The sequence below is a fragment of the Oratosquilla oratoria genome, chromosome 22, assembly GCF_046742065.1.
Source record: "Oratosquilla oratoria isolate Oo_2021 chromosome 22, ASM4674206v1, whole genome shotgun sequence".
NCBI classification, from domain to species: Eukaryota; Metazoa; Arthropoda; class Malacostraca; order Stomatopoda; family Squillidae; genus Oratosquilla; species Oratosquilla oratoria.
The window spans coordinates 49,873,567-49,900,842 of NC_134798.1; the positions used below are offsets into that span (position 1 = coordinate 49,873,567).

Below are 27,276 nucleotides of genomic sequence, written 5' to 3' on the forward strand. Positions count from 1 at the left end.
CAGGTATAAAGAAAAAACACTTTAGAAAGATGCATTTACTTTGAGCTACAATTCATATAGTGGGCATACATCTCATCAACCTGTTTCTGTATTACATTGAGTCTTTCTTTCCATGTAGCATATAACTCCTCATTTAAGGTGACAGATTTGCGTTCAAATTTTGCCTTTTCTTGGTCAAATATCTCAGTATATTCACTGTGCTTTTCTTTACTAACAATCTCAATTATATCATCATCTTTTATCTTTTTGGTCTCTAACTGTCCTTGAAATCCATCACGCATATATTCAAGCCCTTCTCGTATTTTACCTAAAAGTTTCATTTGCAAAAGGTCCTGATTTCTGTATTCTTCTTCTCCATCTTCAAGTGGTTTGATTATGGTATCTTTCGGAAGACAACTGAGGAGTGCGTGTACCAACAAAATAGCTTGACTGTCATCTCTAACATGAAAGAAAAATATTATGTTACAACAATAATAGTAACTAAATCATATTGTTAATTCTACCATTTGTAGAAAACATCACAACAATGAACTGAAATAATTTATACAAAAAAAATCCTGAAATTACCTTGCATAAATCCTTAAATTAATCTCATGGGCTCCTTGCTGGTCAATAATCATCGCTACATGTTGCAAAGGATGGTCACCATTTGAACTGTTACAATACATGTCAGTTACACCAGAAACCTACAAAGGAGGATTGATACAATTAGTTAAAAATTGATAGGGTGAACTTGAGAGGAGGACCAAGAATGAGATGGATGGACATTGGGCACTGAATGCAAAAGGAACATTTGTTGAGCAAGGAAGAAAGAATGTAAAGACAGAAATGAATGGAGAGTGATTGTAAATGGATAAAGAAATGACTTGGACCAAAGAGAGGTTCTTGTCTGTTCCATAATTATTTTGAATGGATGAGGTGGGGAGTTGCCATGTAATAAAACAGGGGATGATACACCAGCTCAAGCTCTTGGGCCATGCTGTGGAGTCACTATGTCTTGCTGCATTGCCTTTGAGCTTAGCAGTGTGGCAGGTAGGGAAAAAGGATGACATTCATCCACAAAGTGCTAAGATAGGAGATGCAATGAATGGGTTTTGGATGGGTGTATGCTCTGACTCAGCCACCTTTACTTGTAAGGGAGAAAAGAGGGCTTTTATGTACTTATGTTATGTAACAGCTAAAAGATTTAGCTGTGCCTATCACAAAATATTACAATTACCAATAGCTTTTTTCCCGTTCTTAGGGGAGGGGGTGATCTATCAGTGTCTTGAATGTACAGAGGAAAAATACAAAAAGTAATCTTGAATCTGTTATTCTGCCCCATTAATTACCTTTTAAGAGATTGATTGGAAAACAGTGGTAGCAATCTTATCTCCTGCTACATGAGCATGATAGGAGAGATAGCCTAAGAGTGGTAATGGAGAGATTGGGACAGTAGTAATAAGGAAGAGTAGTTGGCTCAAGATCTTTCTCTATTAACTTTAACTGTGTGTAACTGTGCACTGTGTGTAACTGTACTTGCCAACTTGGTGAAGTGGCCTTGCTAAGGATGTACTATGTCTTGTGACACTGCTTCTGACCCAGGGCAGTGGGTGAGATACAGGGATGACCCATCATCCAGTAGGAGCCAAGATAAGAGGGAGTGAAGGGGGTGGATGGGAGTGGAGTATATGGGGATGGAATGGGTGGGAGTGGTTTTTATGCCTTTTTTTGGCTACCTCCCTTGTAAGGGGGGAAAAAGCCTTTGGTATAGATATGTATGTAACTGTACACTTTTTCACATATAGGGAATAGACAAACGGCAACTGCTTTCCTCTACCTCACTTTCAGCTGGTGCCACAGATACAGTTCCACACTGATGCAACACAAACAACATTCCAAAGTTTCTTCCTAATGAGATCTGTGAGAGGTTCTGAGAACTATTGCCAGCCAGTGTGGGGTTGCAGGCTTTCCACTTTAGTGAAAATTGTGGCAAACAACTGATTAATTTATTAGTTTATATTTGTCTTCAAACAAAAAAGGATGTTGTGTGACTCATCTTTTGGGATGCAACTAAAGTACCTAAACTTTTTACTGTATATAACTATGCAATTAATCTATCTATATACTATGGGCTTCTCCTTCCTTTATAAACTAGGTAGCCAAGTCAATTATTCCCCAATGTAAATGTTGTACTACTACAATGTCACTAATCTTTGACACACTGCATGCTTCATGATCTTACCTTCACAAGTGAGAGTGGTCTCAAAATAAATTTCACAAAATTGCTTAGAGGCGATACTAGAGAGTTCACTTTCACTGCATATACTCTGCTAGCTGCTATGATGGCTACTGTGCTGAAGGATACACCTGGAATAAAAAAAGGAAAGAATCTATATACATACATATACCAAGGCTTTTTCCCCCTTACAAGGGAGGTAGCCAAAAAGGAAAAGGCATAAAATCATTCCCACCCATTCCATCCCTGAATACACTCCACTCCCCTCCATCCTCCCTCCTATCTTAGCACCTCCTGGATGATGGGTCATCCCTGCACCTTGTCCACTGCCCTGGGTCAGAAGCAGTGTCGCAAAGGAAGAACTAATTGAAACACTGAAGGATGGAGGAAATACAGTAATTATGGGTGACTTTAATTCAAAAGAAATATGCTGGGAAGATATGACAGTGAAAGGGGGAGAGAAACACTGGGGCAATGTACTCCTTGACTTGACCATTGAATACACAATGACCCAGTGGATTAGAGAAAATACTAGATATAGAGGAAATGAAGAACCCTCAATATTGGACTTAATACTTACAACAGAACCTGAGATAATCGATAATATTATTTACAAAACTCTGATAGGAAAAAGTGACCATGTACTAATAGAAATGGAATTGAAAGAACAACCAGACCAAAGCAAAAATGTTAAACATAGAATAGGAAGACCTATGTATAACAAAACAAACTTTGAGAAACTTAAAACATTCTTTCGCAATGCAAACTGGGAAAAATTCCAAAACGAAGATACAGGGATAGAAGAAAAATGGAACATACTAAAAGAAATTTATAATGAAGGAGTGGACAAATTTGTACCACAACAAAAAATGGAAAAGGCATACATAAAGAACTGGTACAACAAAAGATGTAGTGAACCAAAGGAAAAAAGGGACAAAGCTTGGAAAAAATGGAAAAGATATAAGAAACAAAGCAAATGGCAAACATACATCAAACTAAGAAACGAATATGTAAAAATACGCAGAGATGAAAAGAGAAATTATGAAAAAAAGATAATAGACAAATGTAAAGAAGAACCCAAACTATTTTACAAATATGTAAATGGAAAACTGAAAAACAAACAAGAAATAGAAAAACTGCACCAAGATAAAAAGGAATTTACAGAAGAACTGGAAATGGCTGAAATAATGAACAACCACTTCAGATCAGTATTCACAATGGAAAACTCGCCTAACAGTGAAGTTAGAGAGAGAGAATTATCCCCAGCAATGAAAGAAATAAACGTAACACAAAAAGAAATCAGTGATCAAATTAAAACCCTGGATGTCAGAAAATCACATGGCCCAGACGGAATAGCAAACTGGATACTGAAAGAATGCATGGAAGAATTAACTGACAAAATATATGATATAATTAAATCTAATAAATTAAAGAAGGAAAAGTACCATTGGACTGGAAAAAAACAAACATTGTACCAATTTATAAGGGAGGTGATAAGGAAGATCCATCTAACTACAGACCAGTCTCACTAACAAGCAGAATAGCAAAAATTTGTGAAAGAGTGATCAAAAACAGATGGGTTAAGTACCTGGAAGAAAAATCTATACTGAACCCAAATCAATTTGGATTTAGACAAGGGAGATCCTGTACAACAAATCTGATTTGCTTTTACTCAAGATTAGTAGACATAATAGAAGAAAGAGATGGATGGGCAGACTGTGCTTTTCTGGACCTGCAAAAGGCATTCGATAAGGTACCTCATAGGAAACTAATAAATAAGATAGAGTCAAAAGGTGGCATCAGAGGAAAATTATTGGAATGGATGAAAGACTTTCTGATTGGGAGGAAAATGAGAGTTGTAATTAGAGAAAAATTCTCCAACTGGGAAGAAGTAAAAAGCGGGGTCCCGCAAGGATCAGTACTGGCCCCGATCATGTTCGCTGTATACATTAATGACATGAATGAAGGCGTGGAGTGCTATATAATTTTTTTTGCAGATGATGCAAAATTACTTAAGAAGGTAAAAACGGAAGAGGACTGCAACTCATTGCAACAAGATCTGGACACAATATGGAATTGGACTCAAAAGTGGGAAGTAAAATTCAATATTAAGAAATGCAGCACAATGGAATTTGGAAAGAGTAAAAATAGAATATCAAAAGATTACAGAATTGGGGAAGAAAAAATAAATAAAACAAACTATGAAAAAGATCTTGGAGTGATGATTGGAAAGGATATGAAACCAGATAAGCATATAAACTAGATGTTCGGAGAAACCTACAACTTATTGAGAGCAATCAAAGTGGCCTTTACCTATATGGACGAAGAAATGATAAGGAAAATACTTACTACACTAATAAGACCAAAACTTGAGTACGCAGCATCACTTTGGACACCCAGTACCAAAAAGAATATCAAGAAACTAGAAAGATTACAAAGAGCGACAACAAAACTAGCACCGACACTCGCCAAACTAACATATGAGCAAAGACTATCCAAATTGAACCTACCAACTCTGGAACAAAGAAGAGAAAGAGGAGATTTGCTAACTATCTACAGAATAATGAAAGGAATGGAAGTTTTAGACAGGAATGACCTATTAATGTGGGACAACGGTAAAACAAGAGGACACGGAAAAAAATTGAAAAAGGATAGTTATAGAAAAAACTTGAAAAGGAACAGTTTCCCACACAGAGCGATAAATACATGGAACAAATTAGACAACAAAACAGTATGTGCTAACACTATACAAGATTTTAAGATAAAACTTGATGCGGAGAGATACAAAGATGGGTCACCACGAGCATAGCTCCCCTCCCATATATTACAACTAGGTAAATACAACTAGGTAAATGCAAGACACAGCACATCCATAGCAAGGCTGCTTCATTAAATTGGCGACCCCCCTCTCCGTCCCCTCATGCATAAAAGGAGAAGACAGGGAGAAATCCCTTTGGGCTGTGTCAAATTTTGCTCACACATACTACCTCACCCCCCATCCACCCGCCCATTCCACCTCATGCATCACAACATCATCCATATACAACCATTCTCCATTCACCCCTCTCTTCCGTCTTCTCCCGTCCTTCCTCAACAGACATTCCCCTCTTCCCCAAAGCCCCCTTCACCCCATCCATCCACCTCATCCTAGGACGTCCCTTCATGTTCACTCGCTCCACATCTGCCTTCCATACCTCTTTTACTAGTCTTTCTTCACTCATTCTTTTCATGTGTCCAAACCATCCTAATACTCTTTCATCAACCCTATCTCCCAACTCCCTTTCCTACCCTGTTCTCCTCCTCACCTCCTCATTTCTTCTGTGTATATATATATATATATATATATATATATATATATATATACCAGGATCTTTTTCCCCCTTATAAGGGAGGTAGCCACATACCTATTCCCATCCATTTCACTCCCCTCCACCACCCTTTCCACCCCTCCCATCTCAGCTCCTCATGGATGACGGGTCATTCCTGCATCCACCAACTGCCCTGGGTCAAATGCAATGCAGCAAGACACAGTACATCCAAAGCAAAGCTGCTTCACTTAATTGGTAACCCCCCCTCTGTCCCCTCATGCAGAAAAGGAGAAGACTGGGAGAAATTCCCTCAGGCTGTGTCAAAATACAATTCACACATAAGCACCCCTATTCCCCCATCCCTACCTTCCTCGCATAACAGTATCATCGATACAGATCCTCTACTCATCCCTATCTCATGCCTTCTCCCTTCCTTACTCAACAGACATTCCCCTCTTTCTCAGTGCCACCTTCATCCCAACAATCTCATCCTCAGTCATCCCCTCAAGTTCACCCCTTCCACCTCTGCCTTCCATATCTCTTTTACTAATCTTTCACCACTCATTCTTTCCATGTGTCCAAACCATCCCAATAATCTTTCATCAGCCCTATCTGCCATCTCCTTTTCCACTCCCACTCTCCTCCTCATTTCTCACTCTATCAAATATAGTAACCCCTGCCATACTTCTCAGAAATTTCATCTCAAACACATTTAAACTTTTCCTCTCACCCTCTCTTAAATTAAACATGTCTCTAACTTCTTACTCATCACCCATTCTAAAACTTATCATCTTATTTTGGCCCACATTTACTTCCAGCTTTCTCCTTTCACACCTCCTCTTAAATTCCATCATCTCGGTTTGTCCACCGATAGGTTTGTATCACCATACCCAGGCTAAACGGGTGACTGCTGGATGCCCCTCAATGTGAATACAAAAGTACGTCTAAAATCTTCACAGTGAAAAGTCTTCGTACCTCCTTGATTTGAAATTTGATCTGAAGTAACCCGGAGACTTTGCATATCCGTGGCCAACATTTCAATGGGAGGAATGAGAGTCTGCTCTTGGAGCTTTGTGGGAGGTTTCTCCGTAAGTTGTTGATCACATGAAGCCCTTTTCCTCACCTTACTAAGGGCTTTTTTGTGGTACAGTACCAATCCTGAGCAGGACACAGCAGGGCCATCGCTGAATGTAGGAATATCACACACACCTTTGATAAGTAGAGAAAGAGTAAAATTTATACTTTGGAGGTGAATCACAAAGAGGGTAAAGATATGGTCCATGAGAAAAGACAGTGTTATAACATAGCCATGACAGCCTTGAAAAAAATAATAAATAAAAACATATATATATATATATATATATATATATATATATATATATATATATATATATATATATATATATATATATATATAATAAAATGATAATAAGATGATTAAATAAATAAAAACTAAATAGATAAATAAATAAATAGAATAAAATCATCTATATATATATATATATAGACCAAGGGCTTTTCTCCCTTTACCAGAGAGGTAGCCGAACTCAAAAGGCATACCCACTCCCACCCATTCCATTCCCATCCATCACCCTTTCCTCCCTCTCATCTTAGCTCCTCATGGATGATAAGTCATCCCTGTATCCTGCCCACTGCCCAGAGAGAGAGAGAGAGAGAAATAGTATTTTATACAGCTAGCATTTTAACCCCTTCCATACGGTGCCGCACACGTAGGCGTCATGGACTTAGATCTCGGTGGCAGCAACCAATGCCAGCCGTACGACGTGTCGTAATAATACTCGCATCATAAAATATAGTCACCGCTTATATCGATCGTTCTCTCTTCACCTGTGAATTTTGATAACCATAGAAAATGCAATAACAAAAGAATTAGAAAGAATGTCATTATGGAGGGGCGACTACAATAAATATAATTAAGACGCCGATATGGCAGCCTCGCGAATACACTCGCTCCCCATGACGCCTACGTGTGCGGCACCGTATGGAAGGGGTTAAATATGGAGGACACAATTATAATTTATTGGTTCTAACCCAGGGCAGTGGGTTGGATGCAGGGATGACCCATCATCCAGGAGGAGCCAAGAAAAGAGGGAGGAAGGGAGGGTTGGTGAATGAGGGTGGAGTATATGGGGATGAAATGGGTGAGGGTGGCTTTATGCCTTTCACTTTGGCTACCTTCCTTGTAAGGGGGAAATAGCTGTTGGTCTATGTATTTATGTATGAGAGAGAGAGAGAGAGAGAGAGAGAGAGAGAGAGAGAGAGAGAGAGAGAGAGAGAGAGAGAGAGAGAGAGAGAGAGAGAGAGAAAGAGAGAGAGAGAGAAAAAGGCCTTACGTTTACTATGACATCTAGAAACATTCTTGTGAGTCAAGATTAATTTGTCCAAGTGACCCTGTTTTTTTCATCTCATGCAGGGATGACCTGTCATCCAGGAGGTGCCAAGATAAGAGGGAGGGTAGAGGGTGGAGGGGAGTGGAGTGTATTAGGGATGGAATGAGTGGGAATGGTTTTTATGCCTTTTTCTTTTTGGCTACCTCCCTTGTAAGGGGGAAAAAGCCTTTGGTATATGTATGTATTCATAATTTCCATTTTATTATCTTCTTGTAATTCTTTCTTGATCTAATCAGCCCCCATCCAGGTGAGTTACCATCTATCCTTTTGCAAAGACACATTCCTCAGCTTTTGCAGGATATGAGAGAAACTCATTCCTAAGTTATTATTTTTCATATTGAAGATAAATTCAAATGAAGACCTATGGTTTTTGAAAATGTAATTATGTAATAATTCTAAATCTAATCATCATCATAGCTTATCCTGCCAGACAGTGAGCCATTCATGTGTTCTTTAGTTAGTATTGACTAAGTCGGTGTTCACTAGATCTCGTGACAGTAGATCTAACAAGGACCACTGACTTACCAAAAACAAAAACTTGCTTTATTGAAGACTTATATTTCTTTAAAATCTAATTATGTAATAATTCTAAACCTAATCATCATTATAGGTTATCATGCCAGATAGTGAGCCAATCAAGTGTTCTTTGGTTAATATTGACCAGTTAGTGTTCACTAGATTATGTGACAGTAAATCTAACAAGGACTATTGTCTTACCAAACACAAAAGCTCGCTTCTTTGGAATCAGCACATTTGGTTTTAACTGTTCAACACTAATCTTCCACTGGGTACTACTTGCAGGACCTGGAGTTAAGGAGTCAGATTTCTTCTTCTGAATGGTTTTCAAAACTAGAGTGTGGTAATTGAGTGTATGGCAGCCCTTTATCACATGCAGAGCCAAATCTAGGTCATGTATGCTGAAGCTGTTGATGTAAACATAAAGTTGTAAGAATGAAATTGAAACAATTATTCTCTTTACTACAATATAACTTTTGCATATTTTGTTCTGGTCAACCCTAGATTTCCTATGAAATGGAAAAATTGAAACTAAAGTTATTATTGCTTGTGTGATGGTTCTTCCAAACAGAACAATTTCTATTCAACATTAGACCACTTCTTCACTCCCTGCAACCCTTTTTACTCTATCGACTTCAATACATATTTGAGTACCCAAGAGCTAGAAAAAAATAAAAAAAGAAAGAAAGAAATAAAAAAATAAAAAAAATAAAATAAAAAAATAAATCCCCACACTAACTAGTACAGGAACAAAAATGTACCAACAGTAAAAGTCAAGTGTTTGGGGGAGCGGAATATATGATAACTGCATTCTCTTTAATAAGTAACTTATTTTCCAAAAATCAATTTTTTTCCCTTAAGAAAAATATATTTCTATCCTTCCTACGGATTTTTTTTCCAAATCTTCCTGTAAATAGAATGATGTTATTTCAGTGCATGAGAAAATTGCCCGAGTCTTACCTGTTACTATCATTTAAGATTTCAACAGCAATAACCCATTTGTTATGAACTAATCTCTGTCTTGTTGAAAATATTTTCAAGACTGGCTCTTTAAGAGTCTGAAGGCTTGAATCCTTGCAACCTACCCCAACAGCTGGCATAAGACTCTGAAACAACAAACAAAATAAAAATATACATACATATACCAAGGCTTTTACCCCCTTACAAGGGAGGTAGCCAAAAAACAAAGGCATAAAATCCATTCCCACCCATTCCATCCCCAATACACTCCACTCCCCTCCACCCTCTACCCTCCCTCCTATCTTGGCACCTCCTGGATGATGGGTCATCCCTGCATCTTGTCCACTGCCCTGTTCATCACATCACAGAGAATGTCTCCTTCTTTCCTTCTTTACAAATTTGATCAGTCTCCTAAAAACATGACCCAAAACATGAATAAAGGGTAATATATGGGTGTGGGCTGGGTGAAGGGTGTGTGCATGCTTTGCCATCCCCCACCCTCCATCTTTTATTCTAGCTCACTATTTCCCAACCCTGGGGTTGTCAAGCATTTTTCCTGGGGTCACCAAGACATCTTGTATGCTAATTTTGTTGTTGTTGTTGTAAAATGATATGAATTCAATACAATAACCATGATGATGTTAACTTTGTCTTTCATAACCTTACATTACCTTTCTTATACATATATTTACTATACTTGTCAACAACAATTCATATGCATATTAACACATATACAAATAGATTAGGGGGGTCACAGTCATATCATGAGGATCATGACAAAAATTGCAGAGGGCAAAGGTAATGCTGAATTGATCATGATAAAAGTCGAAGGCAAGAATATGAAAAGTAGAAAGTTTGTGGTGACTTATGTGCCTCCAAAAACAAGCGCTTGGAAAGAAATTGAACATAAAAAAATGCTAGATGACACAAGAAAATCACTCAATGAGATACTAATGGGTAAGGGTAATCTGGTAGTTATGGGGGACTTCAATTGCAAAGAAATTTGTTGGGACAGCATGACAGTGCAAGGAGGAGATGACTCGTGGGGCAATGTACTGCTAGATATGACCATGGAGTACACAATGACCCAATGGGTCCATGAAAACACAAGGTACAGAAATAATGAAGAGCCATCGAAACTAGATCTAATATTTACAACAGAGCCTGAAATAGTGCATAAAGTCCAGTATGAGACACCAATTGGAAAGAGTGACCATGTACTCATCGAAACTATACTAAAGGAAGAAATAGACATAGAGAGGAACGAAAAGCATAGGAAAGGAAGACTGAGGTACAACAAAACAGACTTTACAAAACTAAAGACATTCTTCCGGAATGCAAACTGGGAAATATTTTACAGGGAAGAAACAGCAGTGGAAGAGAAATGGAATATATTGATGGAAAACTACAATGAAGGGGTAAACAGGCATGTACCAAGACAAAAGCGAGAGAGAGAGTACATTAAATGTTGGTTCAACAAAAGATGCAGTGAGGCAAAAGACAGAAGGGACAAAGCTTGGAAAAAGTGGAGAAAAGACAAAAAACAAAGCAAATGGCAAATTTATGTTAACTATAGAAATGAGTATGTTAATGTGAGAAGAGAGGAGAAAAGGAACCATGAGAAGGATATTATAGACAAATGCAAAGAGCAACCCAAACTATTCTATCGGTATGTGAATGGTAAACTTAAAAACAAACAGGAATTGGTGAAACTATGCCAAGGAAACATAGAATACACAGAAGATTTAGAGATGGCCGAAGTCATGAACAATCACTTTAAATCTGTTTTCACCAGAGAGAAAATACCGAATTGTGACATAGACAAAAACAAGAAATCTCCCCTCATGAATGAGTTTACAGCATCACTAAAGGAAATATCAGAACATTTATCAAGGCTGGATGTCAGAAAATCACATGGCCCGGACGGTATTGCAAATTGGATTCTAAAGGAGTGCAAAGAAGAACTAACAGACAAAATACACATCTTAATAAACAGCTCACTCAAAGAAGGAAAGATACCCGAGGACTGGAAAAACGCTAACATTGTACCAATACACAAAGGAGGAAACAAAGAAGAACCCACCAACTATAGGCCACTATCACTAACAAGCACCATTGCCAAAATTTGTGAGAAAATAATCAAGAATAGATGGGTAAAACATCTGGAAGACAATGACATATTAAACCCAAGACAATTCGGATTCAGACAAGGAAGATCATGCTCCACAAACTTAATATGCTTTTACTCAAGACTAATAGACATAGTGCAAGAAAGAAATGGATGGGCTGATTGTGCATTCCTAGACTTGCAAAAAGCCTTTGACAAAGTACCACACAGAAAACTACTAAAAAAACTGGAACACATAGGAGGAATACAGGGAAACCTACTAAAATGGATAGAGGACTTTCTGACTGGTAGAAAGATGAGAGTAGTGCTCAGAGAAAAATATTCAGACTGGAAAGAGGTGATCAGTGGAGTACCGCAAGGATCTGTGCTGGCACCAATAATGTTTGCTATCTATATGAATGACATGGATGAGGACGTGAACTGCTACATGAGCTTCTTTGCCGATGACGCCAAACTGCTAAGGAAAATAGAAACTGATGAGGACTGTGAAGCACTGCAAGAAGACCTAAATAGGGTATGGAACTGGAGTCAGAAATGGGAAGTGGACTTTAATACGAAGAAGTGTAGCATAATGGAGTTTGGAAAAAGCAAAAACAGAATATCAGGAAAATATACAATTGGAACCAAAGAAGTAAAGAAAGTAGGATCCGAAAAAGATTTGGGAGTAATTATCACGAACGACTTGTCCTATGATATACAGATTAACAAAATTGTCGGGGAGACTTACAACTTGCTAAGATCAATAAAAGTGGCGTTTACATACTTGGACGAAGACATGATGAAAAAAATATTGGTTACATTGATAAGGCCTAGATTAGAGTATGCAGCGACATTGTGGTCCCCCAGTACCAAAAAGAATATAAAGAAAATAGAAAGAATCCAAAGAGCAGCTACAAAAATGGCACCTGCACTTGCAAACCTATCATACGAAGAGAGATTGGCTAAACTGGAGTTACCGACACTGGAGCAAAGAAGAGAGAGAGGTGACCTATTGACCATCTACAGAATCATGAAAGGCACAGAGGTACTCGATAGTGAGAACTTACTTAACTGGGACAAAAGAAACACAAGAGGACATGGAAAGAAAATAAAAAAACATAGCTATAGAAGAGAACTGAAGAAAAACAGTTTTCCTCATAGAGTTTTGGACACTTGGAACAAACTGGACAATGAAATAGTATGCGCAAAAACCATTCATGAGTTTAAAAACAAACTAGACACTGCAAGATACAAAGGCGGGACAACACGAGCATAGCTCCCCTTCCCGCAAAATACAACTAGGTAAATACAACTAGGTAAATACTGGGGTCGCCTGAGAAAAAGATTGAGAAACACTGTTCTAGCCCCTTGTGCAGTATGGGCCTTCCCTGGCCCCTGCCTACTGCTAAATATTTGTTCTTATGTGAAGAATCATACATACATACATACATACACCAAAGGCTTTTTCCCCCTTACATGGGGGGGGGGGGTAGCCAAAAGGAAAAAGGCATAGACACCACTCCCACCCATTCCATTTCCAGTGAAGAATCAGAAAAATCATAAACATTTATAAAGACCTTAGGCCCAGTTAAGAGACTTTCAGGTCTAACCCTATAGGTAAAGGTGAGTGTTGATGGGTGCTGAAGATAGGTGGCAGGAAGATAATTAAGGGCCGTATTTTTAAACCCTTTCGCCATCTCTGGCGATTACTTTCAACCATTAGAAAGAAGAATTCTATTAACTTTGTTAATTATAGTTATGAAAAATATTGGTAGGTTTTGTAGATAAGGTGATAAGCCAAATACACTAAACTAGAACATCAGGTAAACCTCTATCTTCTAATGGTAAATAGCATTTGCCAGACCTGGTGGAAGGTTTAAAAGTATGGCCATTAATGTCTATCCTACTAGGCTACCCTATGCACATACCCATCACTGATCCCACCAACAAAAGACTCCAGACACCTCAGAAATACAAATCTCTTCCTACGCAGACGACATAACAATCACATGCACACATCGTAACACAGACAAAGCTGCAGAAATAATCCAGCCATACCTTGACACACTCAACACATGGTTCATCACAAACAGACTCAAAATAGCTCCAACCAAATCTACAGCAACACTTCTCACCAACTGGACAAAAGAACACAAATACATACCTCATCTCTACATCAACAACACTAATACCACACACAAACACACCGAAAATTCTTGGTGTAACATACGATACATCCATGTCTTTCAAACAACACATCATAAACATAAAAAACAAATGCACACCCAGACTTAACGCACTTAAGTCAATCACTGGAACAACATTTGGACAAAACAAAGAAACTAATATAACAATATACAAACAATGCATACGCTCAGTGTTGAATTATGCGAGTCCTGCATGGGCTCCTAATCTCAGTGAGACACACCACAACACCCTTCAAATCATACAAAACAAAGCCCTAAAAACAATTACAGGCTGCACAAATACAACATCTACAGACCATTTACACCATGAAACAAAAGTCCTCAAAGTCAAGGACCACCTCGACATGAGAGGCACACAAACACTTGCCGCAGCCACCACAAACACATTACACCCGCTACACTACATAGCAGAACACCCACACACACCAAGAAACATTAAAACAACACCCAAAGACCTTTATCACGCACAGATACTCTCTTCTCTTCCTCCACAACCACCAAATACCAGCCTCCGGAAACATATTCATAATCATATCACTCACTGCTCCATTAACACACTGAAAGACAACACACTGCTGCATGCCAGACCCCCTGATATCCACCCTTCTGAATCCTCTCTCCCATGAAAGGACAGAGTCCACTTGGCCAGACTGCGGTGCGGTCACCACCCAGCACTTCTAAGCTACCAGAAGAGGCTGGATGACCGTGTTGTGAACAGCTGCCCAGGATGTAACACTTCACCCCATACCATACAACACATAATGGAAGACTGCATTATACACAATCATGCACGCAAACAACACAACATACACTCTATAAAGGATTTGTGGGAAAACCCAGTTTCGGCTATGGCATTCCTTGGGGAGACGGGACTGCTCGGACAGACAGTCTAGGGAACGACAACAACAACAACAAGTGAACTTCCCATTACTTACATACATACATATACCAAAGGCTTTTTTTCCCCTTACAAGGGGGATAGCCAAAAGACAAAGGCATAGAAACCACTCCCACCCATTCCATCGCTTACATACTCCACTCCCCTCTACCCTCCCTCTTATCTTGATACCTCCTGGATGATGGGTCATCCCTGCATCTTGTCCACTGACCTGGTTCAGAAATAGTGTCAAAAGACACAGCACATCCACAGCAAGGCTGCTTCATTAATTCGGTGAGCCCCCCCCCTCAACCCCCTCACGCAGAAAAGGAGAAGATGGGGAGAAATCCCTTCGGGCTGCTTCAGTTTATTTCTCATACATACTCCCTCACACCCCATCCCCTACCCATTCACCCTCATGCATCACAGTATCATCCATACACAACCATTCTCCATTCACCCCTATCTTCTGTCCTCTCCCATCCTTCCTTAATAGACATTCCCCTCTTTCCCAATGCCACTTTTACCCCATCCATCCATCTCATCCTATTTTGCCCCCTCATGTTCACTCCTTCCACCTCTTTTACTAATCTTTCTTCACTCATTCTTTCCATGTGTCCAAACTATCCTAATATTCTTTCATCAACCCTATCTCCCTCCTCACCTCCTCATTTTTCACTCTATCTAGCCTAGTAACCCCTATCATACTTCTCAGGCATTTCATCTCACATTGAAACTCCTTTTCTCTTCCTCTCTTAATCTTTATGTTTCTGCCTAATACAGTGCTGCTGGCATAATCACTCCTTCATATTAAAGAACAAACTTGATGCTGAAAGATACAAAGATGGGTCACCACGAGCATAGCTCCTTTCGCATATAATACAACTAAGTAAATATAATCTCCTCTTAGCATCCATTCCCAAATGTTTATTTCTCATTACCCTTTTTAATTCACCACAGCATTTACTTGTTTCTCTCAATCTACATTCTACCCCCACCTCCATTCCTCCCTTTCCTGCCACATTCGCACCCAAGTATCTAAAACTATCCACTTCCTCCAGTCTTTCTCCCTTAATACTCACTTCCAGTCTGCTGCCACTCTCTTCCCTTGTACATCTCATCACCTTACTTTTACCCACATTTATCTTCAACTTCCTTCTTTAGCACACCTTCTCAAACTCTGTCACTAACTTCCTCAATCCCTCCTCTGATCCTGCTACAAGTGCAGTGTCATCAGCAAACAATAACTGGCTTATCTCCCACTTTTCTCCATTTTCTTTAACCATCTCCAATCCCTGACCCACTACCCTTGCATTCACCTCTCGCACTGCTCCATCCATGCATAAATTGAACAGCCAGGGCAACATAACACATCCCTGACGAAGTCCCACCTTTACCTAAAACCACTTACTCTCTCCATTTCTAATCCTAACACAAGCTCTACTACTCTCTTAAAAACTCTTGACTGCTCTTAACAGCTTTCCTCCTATCCCATATATCTGCAAAACCTCCCACAGTACTTTCCTGTCTACCCTGTCATAAGCCTTTTCCAGATCCATAAAAGCCCAAATTACATCCTTACCTTTTCCTATAGCTTTCTCACATATCTGTCTTACCACAAAAATCTGATCTACATATTATTTGCACTGAAAAAATATAAACATCCTTACATTGTCTAGTTGACATTCCACACCTTGCAGGGATAATCTCATGGATGCAATTTTGCTGACAATGTAAGCTTCCTTTTTCCTTCTTTCTTCTTTCAGGTTTTGAAGATGATGTAGCCCATTCTACAATAAAACACAAAACACTGTATTTTGAATATAAGTTTTTCATATACAAATACAAATATAGTTCTTGAACAAGTGAGACACTCCTCAACTTATGAAAATTCTATGATTGATGTCTGTTGAACTACAGGAACTAAAAGATAGGTTATTCAAAGAGTGATTCAGTTGTTGTAGTAGTAGTAGTAGTAGTAGTAGTAGTTAGAATTAATAGTGGTAGTAGTGGTATGGATGCATATTGTGTCAGTGGGGTAAAACATTATATCAATAGTGTATATGGCCAGTATATGTTAACCTACAGGGTAAATACAGTGAGTCCTCCTTACACGGTAATTATTTATCCGGTAAATTCACAGTAACGGTATTTGGTAATTACTACCCTTGATTCTATTTACATTCACATACGGTATCTGCTCATGTTTTGGAGGTAAAATTAGATATTTTGCAGAGGAAAGAGCAGGGAGAAGGTACGTCTGCCATAAATCGAAACTTGGGTTCGGTATACGGTAATTTAAATTTGCGGTAAGTTTTTCAGGAACGCATGTGTACCATGTAACGAGGACTCACTGTAGTCATAAAGATGATAAACAAATGTTAAAAATCATGTTTAAAACTATATAGGGCAAACCTCGATATTACAGAACTATGTTTTATTGAACAAGTTAAAAAAAAAATCCAGGAATATTCACATTTTTTTTTTTAACAAACTGAAAAAAAGACAATATTCATGTTTTCCACCTACTCATGGAAACAAACCACCCAAACAGACTCCTACCCAGAGTGTCCACTACCTTCTCTATCATGCTGCCAGTCTATTTTCAGTTTTCAAACTGTGTTGACATTCTGTTGCACTGATTTCCAGGATTTAATATTTTGTTGTTTTTTCATCACTAACTAGGGCTCCTATTCAATGACAAGAACCACCAACACAGGTCTTGAGATTTGTATGCTGGAACTGGTGAGTGAACTAAAGAGGTTATTCCTGTAGGGGAGTTGTGAAGAGCATTCAGCTACTCCACGATGAAGACAGGATGTACAGGAGTCGGGATAGTGAGCTTTGATACTGGCTGAATCAAGATTCATTAGGCCTGGGATTGTGAACCTTGTTGCTGGATGAACAAAGATTTGTTGGGCACAAATGTCAGGAGCTAATGTTTGCTGCAGTCTCAGTAGACTGAGTACTTAGGAGGCAGATGGTGAAATTCTTTTAGATGTCAGGGAAACACTAGGAGATTAGTTAGTGTTTGTCAAAATGATGAGTAGTAATCTATGTAGTATTCAGATGACAACTGTGGCATTTCCTCAGCTATGCTTGGAACTCTTCTTCTCTTCTGTTTCTCTTCACTGTGTCAGTTCCCTTATCTATATCATTGTGAATGAGTCAATCATTTCTATACTTACCATAATGTCTGAAATGACCATGCCTGAATTCAATAACTAGCAAGACGCATATTTGGATCCTGGTGATGTTGACGAGTGACTAATGGATATGATTACACCTAAGATAACTGTATAACAATCTATTTTGCGGCAACACCGAAGATGAGGATTACAATGGCTTTCTCAGTGAGGAATACAACAGTGATCGAGAATAGACTTTAGGCTTTGTGCTTATTGGTAAACCTTTTTATGTTGATGTTGTTGGCTGATAAACTGATCTCAGTGGATATTTTAAGTCCTTCTGGCATGGAAACTAAATCAATACTGTCCTTGCACCTTGTACAAAGATGTGTCTCTTATATGGATTTATTAGATACATTGGGAGGATGCAACTCTTACACTGGTGCGCCTGATACGCTGAATTTTTCTTTTTAATCATTTTTATGTATATATTGGTCATAATTCATTTACAAGTATTGCGATTATATGGAAAATCCAATCTTACAGAATGGCTAAAGTCCCATGGGTTCCGTAAAATCGAGGTTCATCCTGTACAGTAAAAGCTAAAAAAATCTGGACTATCATTCTCCATTTTCTCTTATGTTTAACTGAACATTTTCCTTTCTTTATTGTTTTTCCTTTTTTTCCTTACCTTTGAACTTAATGCTGGCCATGGATGTTAGGATTATCAACAAATCTGAAAGACTGTTATCTGGATTTTTGAGCTTCTACTGTACTACTCCCTTGTTAAGGGGAAAGAGTCTTTGGTATATGAATGTATTACTTTTCCCACCCCTGTGCCATACAACTTTGACAAATGGCACTGTGATAATACATACATACATACATACATATACCAATGTTTTTTTCCCACTTACAAGAGAGGTAGCCAAAAACAAAGGCAAAAAATCCACTCCCACCCATTCCATCCCCACATACTCCACTTCCATTCACTCCCCTCCCTCTCTATCTTGGCTCCTCTTGGATGATGGGTCATCCCTCCATTTCACCCACTGTCCTAGGTCAGAAGCAATGTAGCAAGACACAGAACATCCACAGCAAGGCTGGTTCATTTAATCGGCAACCCCCCCCCCCCTCTGTCCCCTCATCCAGAAAGAGATAATGGCTAAGGATAAATCTCTCCATAAATGTGTATTTCATTGTTGTTGGGCTATCATACCACATGTATCAGTCTAGATTATGGTCATTACAATACACTTTCATTATTTCATTGTTATAATGTAATTAAGTTGTTTCAGAAGTAAACATTTGTATCAGTGCTTACCAAGGGAATGGATTTTAATATGTTCTGTACATTTTTTTTTTTTCATGGTTTGCTATTGTGTGCTTCAATTCAAAACCCATCTTATATGGGTGAAAAGCCCTTTGGTATGTATGTATATACAAATCTTAATTTTAGTCTGTTCTTTACCTGTAGCTGCTTGGTGAGTGCAGCTGTGGCGTGTTGCTGGCCTAAATGCTCCTCTATTTCCATTGTTTGGTGCAGCAACTTAGGCACTTCCTCTTGACCTTAGATAAAGTATCAAAAAAATAATAATGAAAATAATAATAACGATAAATTAAAATGAATAATAAATAAAACAAATATACAATTCATTGGAATTTGGGTTCAAGGGGCTAGACACACTCAAACAAAGTGACAACCCTGTAGCTGACAATGCTAAGAAGGGAGACATAATACCAATGTGCATGTACAGAGTCAGAGTCAAAGCACACACATTCAACAAACATAAAAGCAGATCAGAACTTGGGGCCATGGAAGATGATAGGATGATGATTGGGAAGTCATAAGGGGAAGAACAACAACAATATAAAAAAAAAAAAAAAACTTCATGAGATTGAGAGATCACTGACAATTTGGAAGTGAAGGTGGTATCTGTTGAAAGCAAATGAAGGTTCATGAGAGTGGAGAGAAGTTGGAGGTGAGTCCATTGTTGTTTGCTGATGACACTACACTTGTGGCTGGGTCAGAAGAGGGCCTAAGGTGACAAAGAGTTTAGGAAGGTACGTAATAAGAGGAAGATGAAATTAAATGTGGGTAAAAGTAAGGTCATGTGATCTGCAAGGGGAGAAGGAGGCAGTGAATTGGAGGTAGGTCTTAAAGGAGAGAGGCTAGAGGAAGTGGGTAGTTTTAAGTATTTAGGGTATATGTAGCAGATAATGTAGGAGTCACGGTGGAGGTTAACTACAGTGTGAGGGAAGCAACTAAATGTCTTGGGGTAATGAAAACTGTTATGAAATATCTAAGGATGGAGGCAAAGAGAAGACTACATGAAGGAATGATTGTGCCTACAATACTAGAGGAGAGACTTGGAATGTAAAGAAGGCAGAAATAAGAAATTTAAATGTGATTCATCATGGTCTTGGATCATGTGCTGGACTCGTAATCAACAGCTATTTTCCTCCCGAAAGAGAGCTCAGAGTTCATATATGACCAATCTATGGGTAAAGCTGTGACCTTACACACACCCACATCCCCAACTCCCCACCCACAAGAGTTGGAGTAACAACTCTCAGCGCAGTGATACCGAAATTATTTCAATCATGGGCGGAATTCAAACCCAGACCGCCGTAGTGGCAGGCAGGAACTCTGTGCCACGAGTGTTTGTGATGGAGTGTTTGAAAAGTATGGTGCAGGTTACAAGGATGGATACAGTGAGAAATAAGGAGGTGAAGTAGAGAGTATGGGTATAAAGGGAGCTGTTGGATAGGGTTGATTACAGATTACTGGGATGGTTTGTGCAAATGGAAAGAATGAGTAAAGAAGGATTAGCAAGAAAAAGTGTGGAGGGCACTGTGGATAGAATAATGGCAATATGGCTTGAAGCAATCAGTTATGATATTTCCTTTCATCAATATCTTTTATTGAAGATGGGCAAAGTCAAATCATGGATGCCATGGGATTAGGACTCCTACTTCCAAGGTGAGGGACCCCCAGTTATAATAAATGTTGCTCAATAAAGATGGTAAAGGCTATGAAAGTCTTGATTCAGCTTAATGTTGCAAACTACCCCTATCAGGAGGCTAGGATGGTGCCCCTAATAGAGGACTTTGTTGTATAGAATTTAATGAACCATGTCCTTGGTCCAACTCGCTGGAGGCAAGGTTTGAACTGCTGTCACCTCAATCTATGTTGCAATTAGCAACGCTCTAACCCACTTTGCCAGCAGGCATCCATGGAAGACTTACTATGAAGAAAACATAAGGGATACATTATCAAGCAGACTTCTATCTATCTACCAAGGGCTTTTCCCCCCTTACAAGGGAGATAGTCAAATCAAAAGGCAAGTATCCACTACCACCCATTTCACTTCCATCCACCACCCTTTCCTCCATCTCATCTTAGCTCATGTAAATAACCAAGCACTTACCAATGATAAAAAAGTCAAGATTAGAAGGGAAAAGGATAGAAAGTTCAAAATACGTAATATAAAAACACAATGCTATATGGTCTTATACCAAACATTCTTATGATTAAAAACATGATCAAATAACAACAAATGTGAATATCAATAATTGACTGATGATTCAGTTTAACATCATTAACTTGGGTTGGCCAGTGAGCATCCAATAACTGAATTAGTTCAGGTATATAGCATTAAATCAAATTTACTTTTTATCTTTTCCTTCATTTCCCTCACTGCAATGCGTATTACTGGAGTTACCAATAGTAATATCTCATGAATAATTGAATTACTAATATTTGATGCATCAAACTAACTCGCAACTATGAAACACTTCCTTAACCTCTTCAATACAAGTTGAATTCTCATACACAGCATTGGCTGCCTGATGTACGATGATGCATCACAATATTCGCATTATAAAATATAAAGTTACAGCTGTATTACTCATTCTCTTTCACCATGAATGTTAATAACCACAGAAAATATGATTAAGTCTGTTCACAGAATATAGAGGTCACTCAGCTGTAACTACAAGATAAATATAATGAAGATGCTGATGCTGGCATTCTCATATATGCACTCACACCTCATGACACCAATGTCAATGTCATTGCATGGAAGGGATTAAATAGTACCACTTTACATAGCCACAAGCATTTACCATTATTATACTTTACAGTAATTTTGACTGGGCCTTCAATGTTGCTGTCATCATAGAGGATATCTTTTACGTCATTCCATTCCTGAAGAACCTGGAAGTAAACAAAATTCAAAATAACTTATATCATGCTGACTTGAATATAATTTTGTTAGTAGCTCAGATAGAGATGGATGGAGTGAGCTTGAGAGGAAGGCTGAGAATGGAATGGATTGATGAATAGGTTAAAGAAAGCCTTGGGTATAAGGAGAATGCCTGTCCAGTAGGGAAGGAAGAGGGCAAGAGATTGGTTCAAGTGAAGAGTGGTTATGAATGGATGCTAAAGTGATACAGCCCAAAGGAATTTCTTCTTTCTTTTCTGTAAATTCTGAAGTGGATGAAAGGGGAGGGTTTCTATATAATGAAGAGGTGGGGGTAAACCTGTTTTAGCTGTTAGGTTTTGCTGAGGAGGTGTTTTGTTCTACTACGTTGTTTTTGACCCAAGCAATGGGTGAGACAGGGATGACCCTTCATCTACAAGGAACTAAGATAAAAAGGACAACAAATGGGTGGTGGATGGCTGTGGTATGGGTGAAGAGTGGATGTATGCCTTGGCTGGACCACCCTTCTTATCATGGGGAAAGGCCCTTTTGGTATATGTAAGTCAGGTACATGGCATTAAGTTAAATTTACTCTTTATCACTACATGCACACTACTGGGGTTACCAATGGTAATACCTCATTCTGGAGTATTGGCTGCATAGCTTTATGCAGTCTTTATTTAGGGCCTTTTGTGATGTCCCCGAGAACTAGAATCTTTTTGTTAGGAGACAAACCTCCACACAATGAAGAATGCTGTCATTTTTCAACACTTACTATTTTTCATCTCTGATGTTCTTAAATCTCTGAGACTGACAACAGGTACAGTACCTGAATGATGTGGTCCTACAAGAAGGGTATTACTGTGCAGACAGTCATCTCCCTGCTGCCTATCCTCAAATCCCCTTAACTTCCTCTTATTTATGTGAAAGTGCAGACACTATCTTCAGACTGGCACAAGATCCTTTCTTTAACAATTTCATTTGTATTTCCTTCATCTTTGAACACAAGGAGAGCTGACAACCATTGACTGCTCTTCTCTTATTTTCAGTTGGTAACTGGAAACAGTCCCATACTAATACTATTTAGACATCTGTCCAAGGTTTCTTCCCAGAGAGATCTACTGGAGGGCCTAAGGATGAGGGTTTCCAGTTAAGGTGACAACTGATTGATTCTTAAACTTTCCTGTACCATTTTTAAGCCATCACATCTTCTTTTCTTGTACTCCTGTAGTAAAGGGACTAAGAATGCTGCCTCCATGCTCTCATGTCATAAAAGGGGACTAAATAGGGCATAGAGAGGGGACTGAAGATTCCCTTTTCTGTATTTTTCTCATACAAAAAGTCAAGGTTTGCTTTGACTATGTCACTAGATGGCTGAGTGGGTTGGGGCGTTGTTACTTGCGGTGAAGGTTGAGGGGATGGCGGTTCGGATCCTGCCACTGGCGAAGTTGAACCAAGGGCATGGTTTATTAATTTTCCATGCTATAAAATCCTCTGTAAGGGGCACTGTCCTAGCATTCCAATGGGAGGAGTTTGTGACGTTAAACCATATCATTCTCCTTACATAGGGAAAAGGCCATGGGTATTTACATATGTATACATGCATATACCAAAGGCTTTTTTTCCCCTTATAAGGGAAATAGCCATAAAACATAGGCATAAAAAACACTCCAACCCATTCCATCCCCAATATACTCCCCTCCCATCCACCCCCTTCCCTCCCTCTTATCTTGGCACCACCTGGATGAGGAGTTATCCCTGCATCTCACCTACTGCTCTGGGTCAGAAGCAGTGTCACAAGACACAGCACATCCACTGCAAGGCCGCTTCATTAAATCGGCGACCCCGCCCCCCCTTTCCATCTGCTCATGCAGAAAAGGAGATGGGGAGAAATCCCTTTGGGCTGTGTAAATTAATTTTTCACACATATGTACACACCAATGATAATTCACTGCAACATTACAATGGCAGAGGACAGATAAGCTTAAATGTGTATAAGGAAGTGTCTATTTTTATTTTTCTACACACAATCTTTAAGGAGTGTTGGTATGTTCTGCCAACATAATTAATCGATCTGTTGCTCCTGGTCTCTCATACAGAAGACCTGTGGGCTTCAGGTAACTGGCAACAACCTCCAGGCAGGTACACAAATCACCCATGGAAGAAAAAGTGTGCTCTTGTCCATGGATTGTTAGTGTGGGGCACTGTAGTATGAGGCATTTTGTGTCCTCTGTGTGGTGGTTGCATATGGGGCAGCCTAAATCAATTACAAACCCCTGGACATATCATTGTACACCACCCAAATCATACACTTAAGACACAAATATGAAATTTCAGGCCAACTCAGTAGCTGTAGCCACTTACTTCATGGCTGTGGGCCTCCAGTAGGATCCCATACAGGGTACTGACTTCATAAGTTTATGTGGTCAATATTTTAGAGTCCAGAATCAGGCAGCACTTTTATAATTGAGGATTAATTTCCAATCAAAAAGGAATGCTGATCACTTTTAATTTATACTATTTTTCTATTCTATTACCCTTCCTAAATCTCTCTTTTACCACCACTGTGAACTCCACCTCTTCAGTGCAATATTGTCCACCAAGATAGAAGAATTGATTATTTCCAACAAAATACTAAAACCCCTACACGAGAGAACCAAGACAACAGATTGATTAATTAAATGATTTTGTCCTGGCTGATGAGTTAATTCTAATTCAACTAGAAAACAAGGTTGAATAATAAGCTATTATGGAGACCTAACAATGACAATGACAAGTGAATGGCTGTGTATATAACAACATAAATACCTTAAAATCTGGATGAGACAGAAGACAAGCCTCTCCAGTTGAACTAAGAAGAGCAATAAAGACTTCTTCTTGTATGAAATCCTGGTTAATGAACACCTGCAAACAGAATACAAACAACTTGAAGATAACTTGAATCTTGAACATCAAAATAATTCATATCCATTATGTAGTACAGTGACACTGAGAGAGAGAGATAGAGTTTTTAATACTTCAATACAAATATACTTGAGGATACGACTTTTCTAATTAAGGAGTGAATATTCATTAATTAAAAAAATTACTAATTTGTTTTCCATACCTTTACTATATTCTTTATAGGAAGAACTGTTGATTTTATAATGGCACCATTCTTTAATTCAATCAAATAATTCTTTTCAGTTGCAATTATCTGATGATGGTCAAAGTGGTCTATAAAATCCAAATATTAAGTTAAATGCCTAATACTCAGCAAGTTCCAATATTTTTTAATTTGCATTATATCAAAATTGTTATCTATGTACAACAGTGTTATCATGAGTGAAAAGAACATCTTAAGAAAAATTAATAAATAAAATAAAATAAAGCCTATAAGCCACCATTATGAAAATGAAAAATTATATCAATACAAAATTAGAGTTCAGTATAAGAAGTGTCTTGTCTTTTTTGAAAATTTCTAATTTATATAAAAACCAGTATATGCTAAAAGAACTCCAGTATCCAAGTGGCAGAATAAGTATATTGGTTGACTTTTTTAAGCTGGAGTTAAGAAGATGGAAAAGAGGTTAGAGCAAAGTCCTAAAGAAATGACTCGGACAGAAAAAGGGATAACACTTGCTGTTCTGTCTTTTCTAAAGCTCATAATTTTGTGACAAAATAAGTGCTATATGGATCAAGAAGAACACGTAACCAGGGATGTCGTACCCTCTCCATGCAGGCGCTGAAGTGAAGTTGTGGGCAGAAGAAAGGAAGCCCCTGCTGTTACTGAGGAGGCAAGCTCCTCTGGGATATCCTCTGGCATGTGCATAGTTCTCTTCTCTTGCTCTCTTAAATCTACGGGACTCCCTGTATTTGGGAAGAATCAGAGGAACAAATATAACATGATGATTATGATGTAATGATAATGAATAGATGATGATGATGCCTTCGGATAATCACGGGGTATTGTTGGAATGATTTCATATCAAACCAGAGACTATATTGTGACATTTAGTCTAGGCCAGTTACCAGCATAATTCGTGAATGTCAACTCCGACTATATGGGCATGTGGCGTTTTCCCCTGATGTTGATCCTACTCACAGGGTTGTCTCCACATGAGACAACCCTTGATGGAAGAGATGAAGGGGATGTCCACAGAATTTGTGGCTGGCACAAGTTGATCAAACCTGTTGAAAGCTGTTTGGTGTGGGAGCAAAGGGTGGCTGCATGGGAGCTTGCCTGGAAAAGACTGTGGGGACTGGTGCTGGCATGTAATTCACCATGGTCTTGGATCATGTGTTGGACTTGTGATCAACAGCTACTATCGTCCCAGATGAGAGGAACATGCTCCCTGGTGAAGCAACATGCTCCTTGGTATATACCCCCAATTGATGATGACAAATCATCATAGAAGTAATGTAAACAAATAATACAGAACTATCAATAGCTTCAGTTAATGTGATAATAAGATAAATCTTCTTTAAATTATTTCGGTATACAACTGTACTTCCTAACAAAAATACATATATATTACAAGTCAAATCCAACCTATTCAACTGTAATAATCTATACTAAATAAATTGTTGTTCTCTGTAAAGTTCAGTATACCATACTGTGACAAGTAGGCCTATACTACAGTTGTGAATTAACCATATTTTGACAGACTAGAAAAAAAGTATGGTATTTTTTTAGTTTCGACCATGGGTCCAATATATAGCAAAAGTACCCAAGTATGATCCAATTGACCAACCCCAACCTAACTTTCTTTGATTCTTTCTTTATGGGATCAGGACTTGAATCAATCTTGTAAGAGTGCTTGCTCCACCCCCTAGACCACTGCACTACGGAGCAGCAGTTTAACAGGACTTTACCAAACCTAACCTCAGGACCCTCCATGGGTGTTGTGGTCCCCGCCCCCCCTAATCATAAACACACAACCTTGGAAAGGGCTAATAGAGGAGTATATCCCTGGACCCCACTTTCTAGCCGTGCTGTAGGACCCCATCTAATTACTCTGTGCCTGGACACACACACACACCTTAGAGATGAATGGATAGCCTGTAGTGACCTAATCTCTTTGGGGCAAAACAATTAGAGAACGTCAACGTACAAAAGGGTTTTTTCCATTATCCAGATTCCCCCAATATAGATTTCAGTTTTGGTAAAATAAAAATAAAATATCGCCACAGCAGTGTATATAAATATAATCATAATGCGCCGTCCTTTCAGAGGCCAATACATTCGCCATGCAAGAGCGACATTCTTTGGCCTCTCTTATATGCCTAACGTGGCGCTTTGACATTTAAAAATCAAATAAAATCATATATAGCCCAACCTAAATGAGACACTAATCTAA

General features: G+C 38.7%; 1 protein-coding gene across 1 annotated transcript; it reads right to left on the bottom strand.

Annotated features, from left to right (window-relative positions):
* Positions 1–14: 14 nt before the first annotated feature.
* Positions 15–27,276, bottom strand: LOC143037578 (uncharacterized). The gene is made up of 13 exons (XM_076206008.1): positions 27,256–27,276; positions 25,646–25,786; positions 25,044–25,153; positions 24,746–24,841; positions 21,861–21,951; positions 19,204–19,301; positions 16,275–16,394; positions 9,414–9,559; positions 8,655–8,860; positions 6,502–6,735; positions 2,225–2,349; positions 568–686; positions 15–438 (listed from the first exon to the last, which is right to left on the bottom strand). The coding sequence occupies exons 2-13, from the start codon at positions 25,746–25,748 to the stop codon at positions 36–38; spliced, it is 1,851 nt and encodes a 616-aa protein (XP_076062123.1). The 5' UTR covers positions 25,749–25,786; positions 27,256–27,276; the 3' UTR covers positions 15–35.

Bases quoted from the DNA above. Each gene is read 5' to 3' on its own strand.
- LOC143037578 (XM_076206008.1), bottom strand. From the start codon at position 25,748: ATGCACATGCCAGAGGATATCCCAGAGGAGCTTGCCTCCTCAGTAACA. The intron at 19,302-21,860 runs GTAAATGCTTGT...ACTTTATCTAAG, and splicing joins TACTGTAAAGTATAATAATG to GTCAAGAGGAAGTGCCTAAG. The intron at 439-567 runs GTAATTTCAGGA...CTTTCATGTTAG, and splicing joins AATTTAAGGATTTATGCAAG to AGATGACAGTCAAGCTATTT.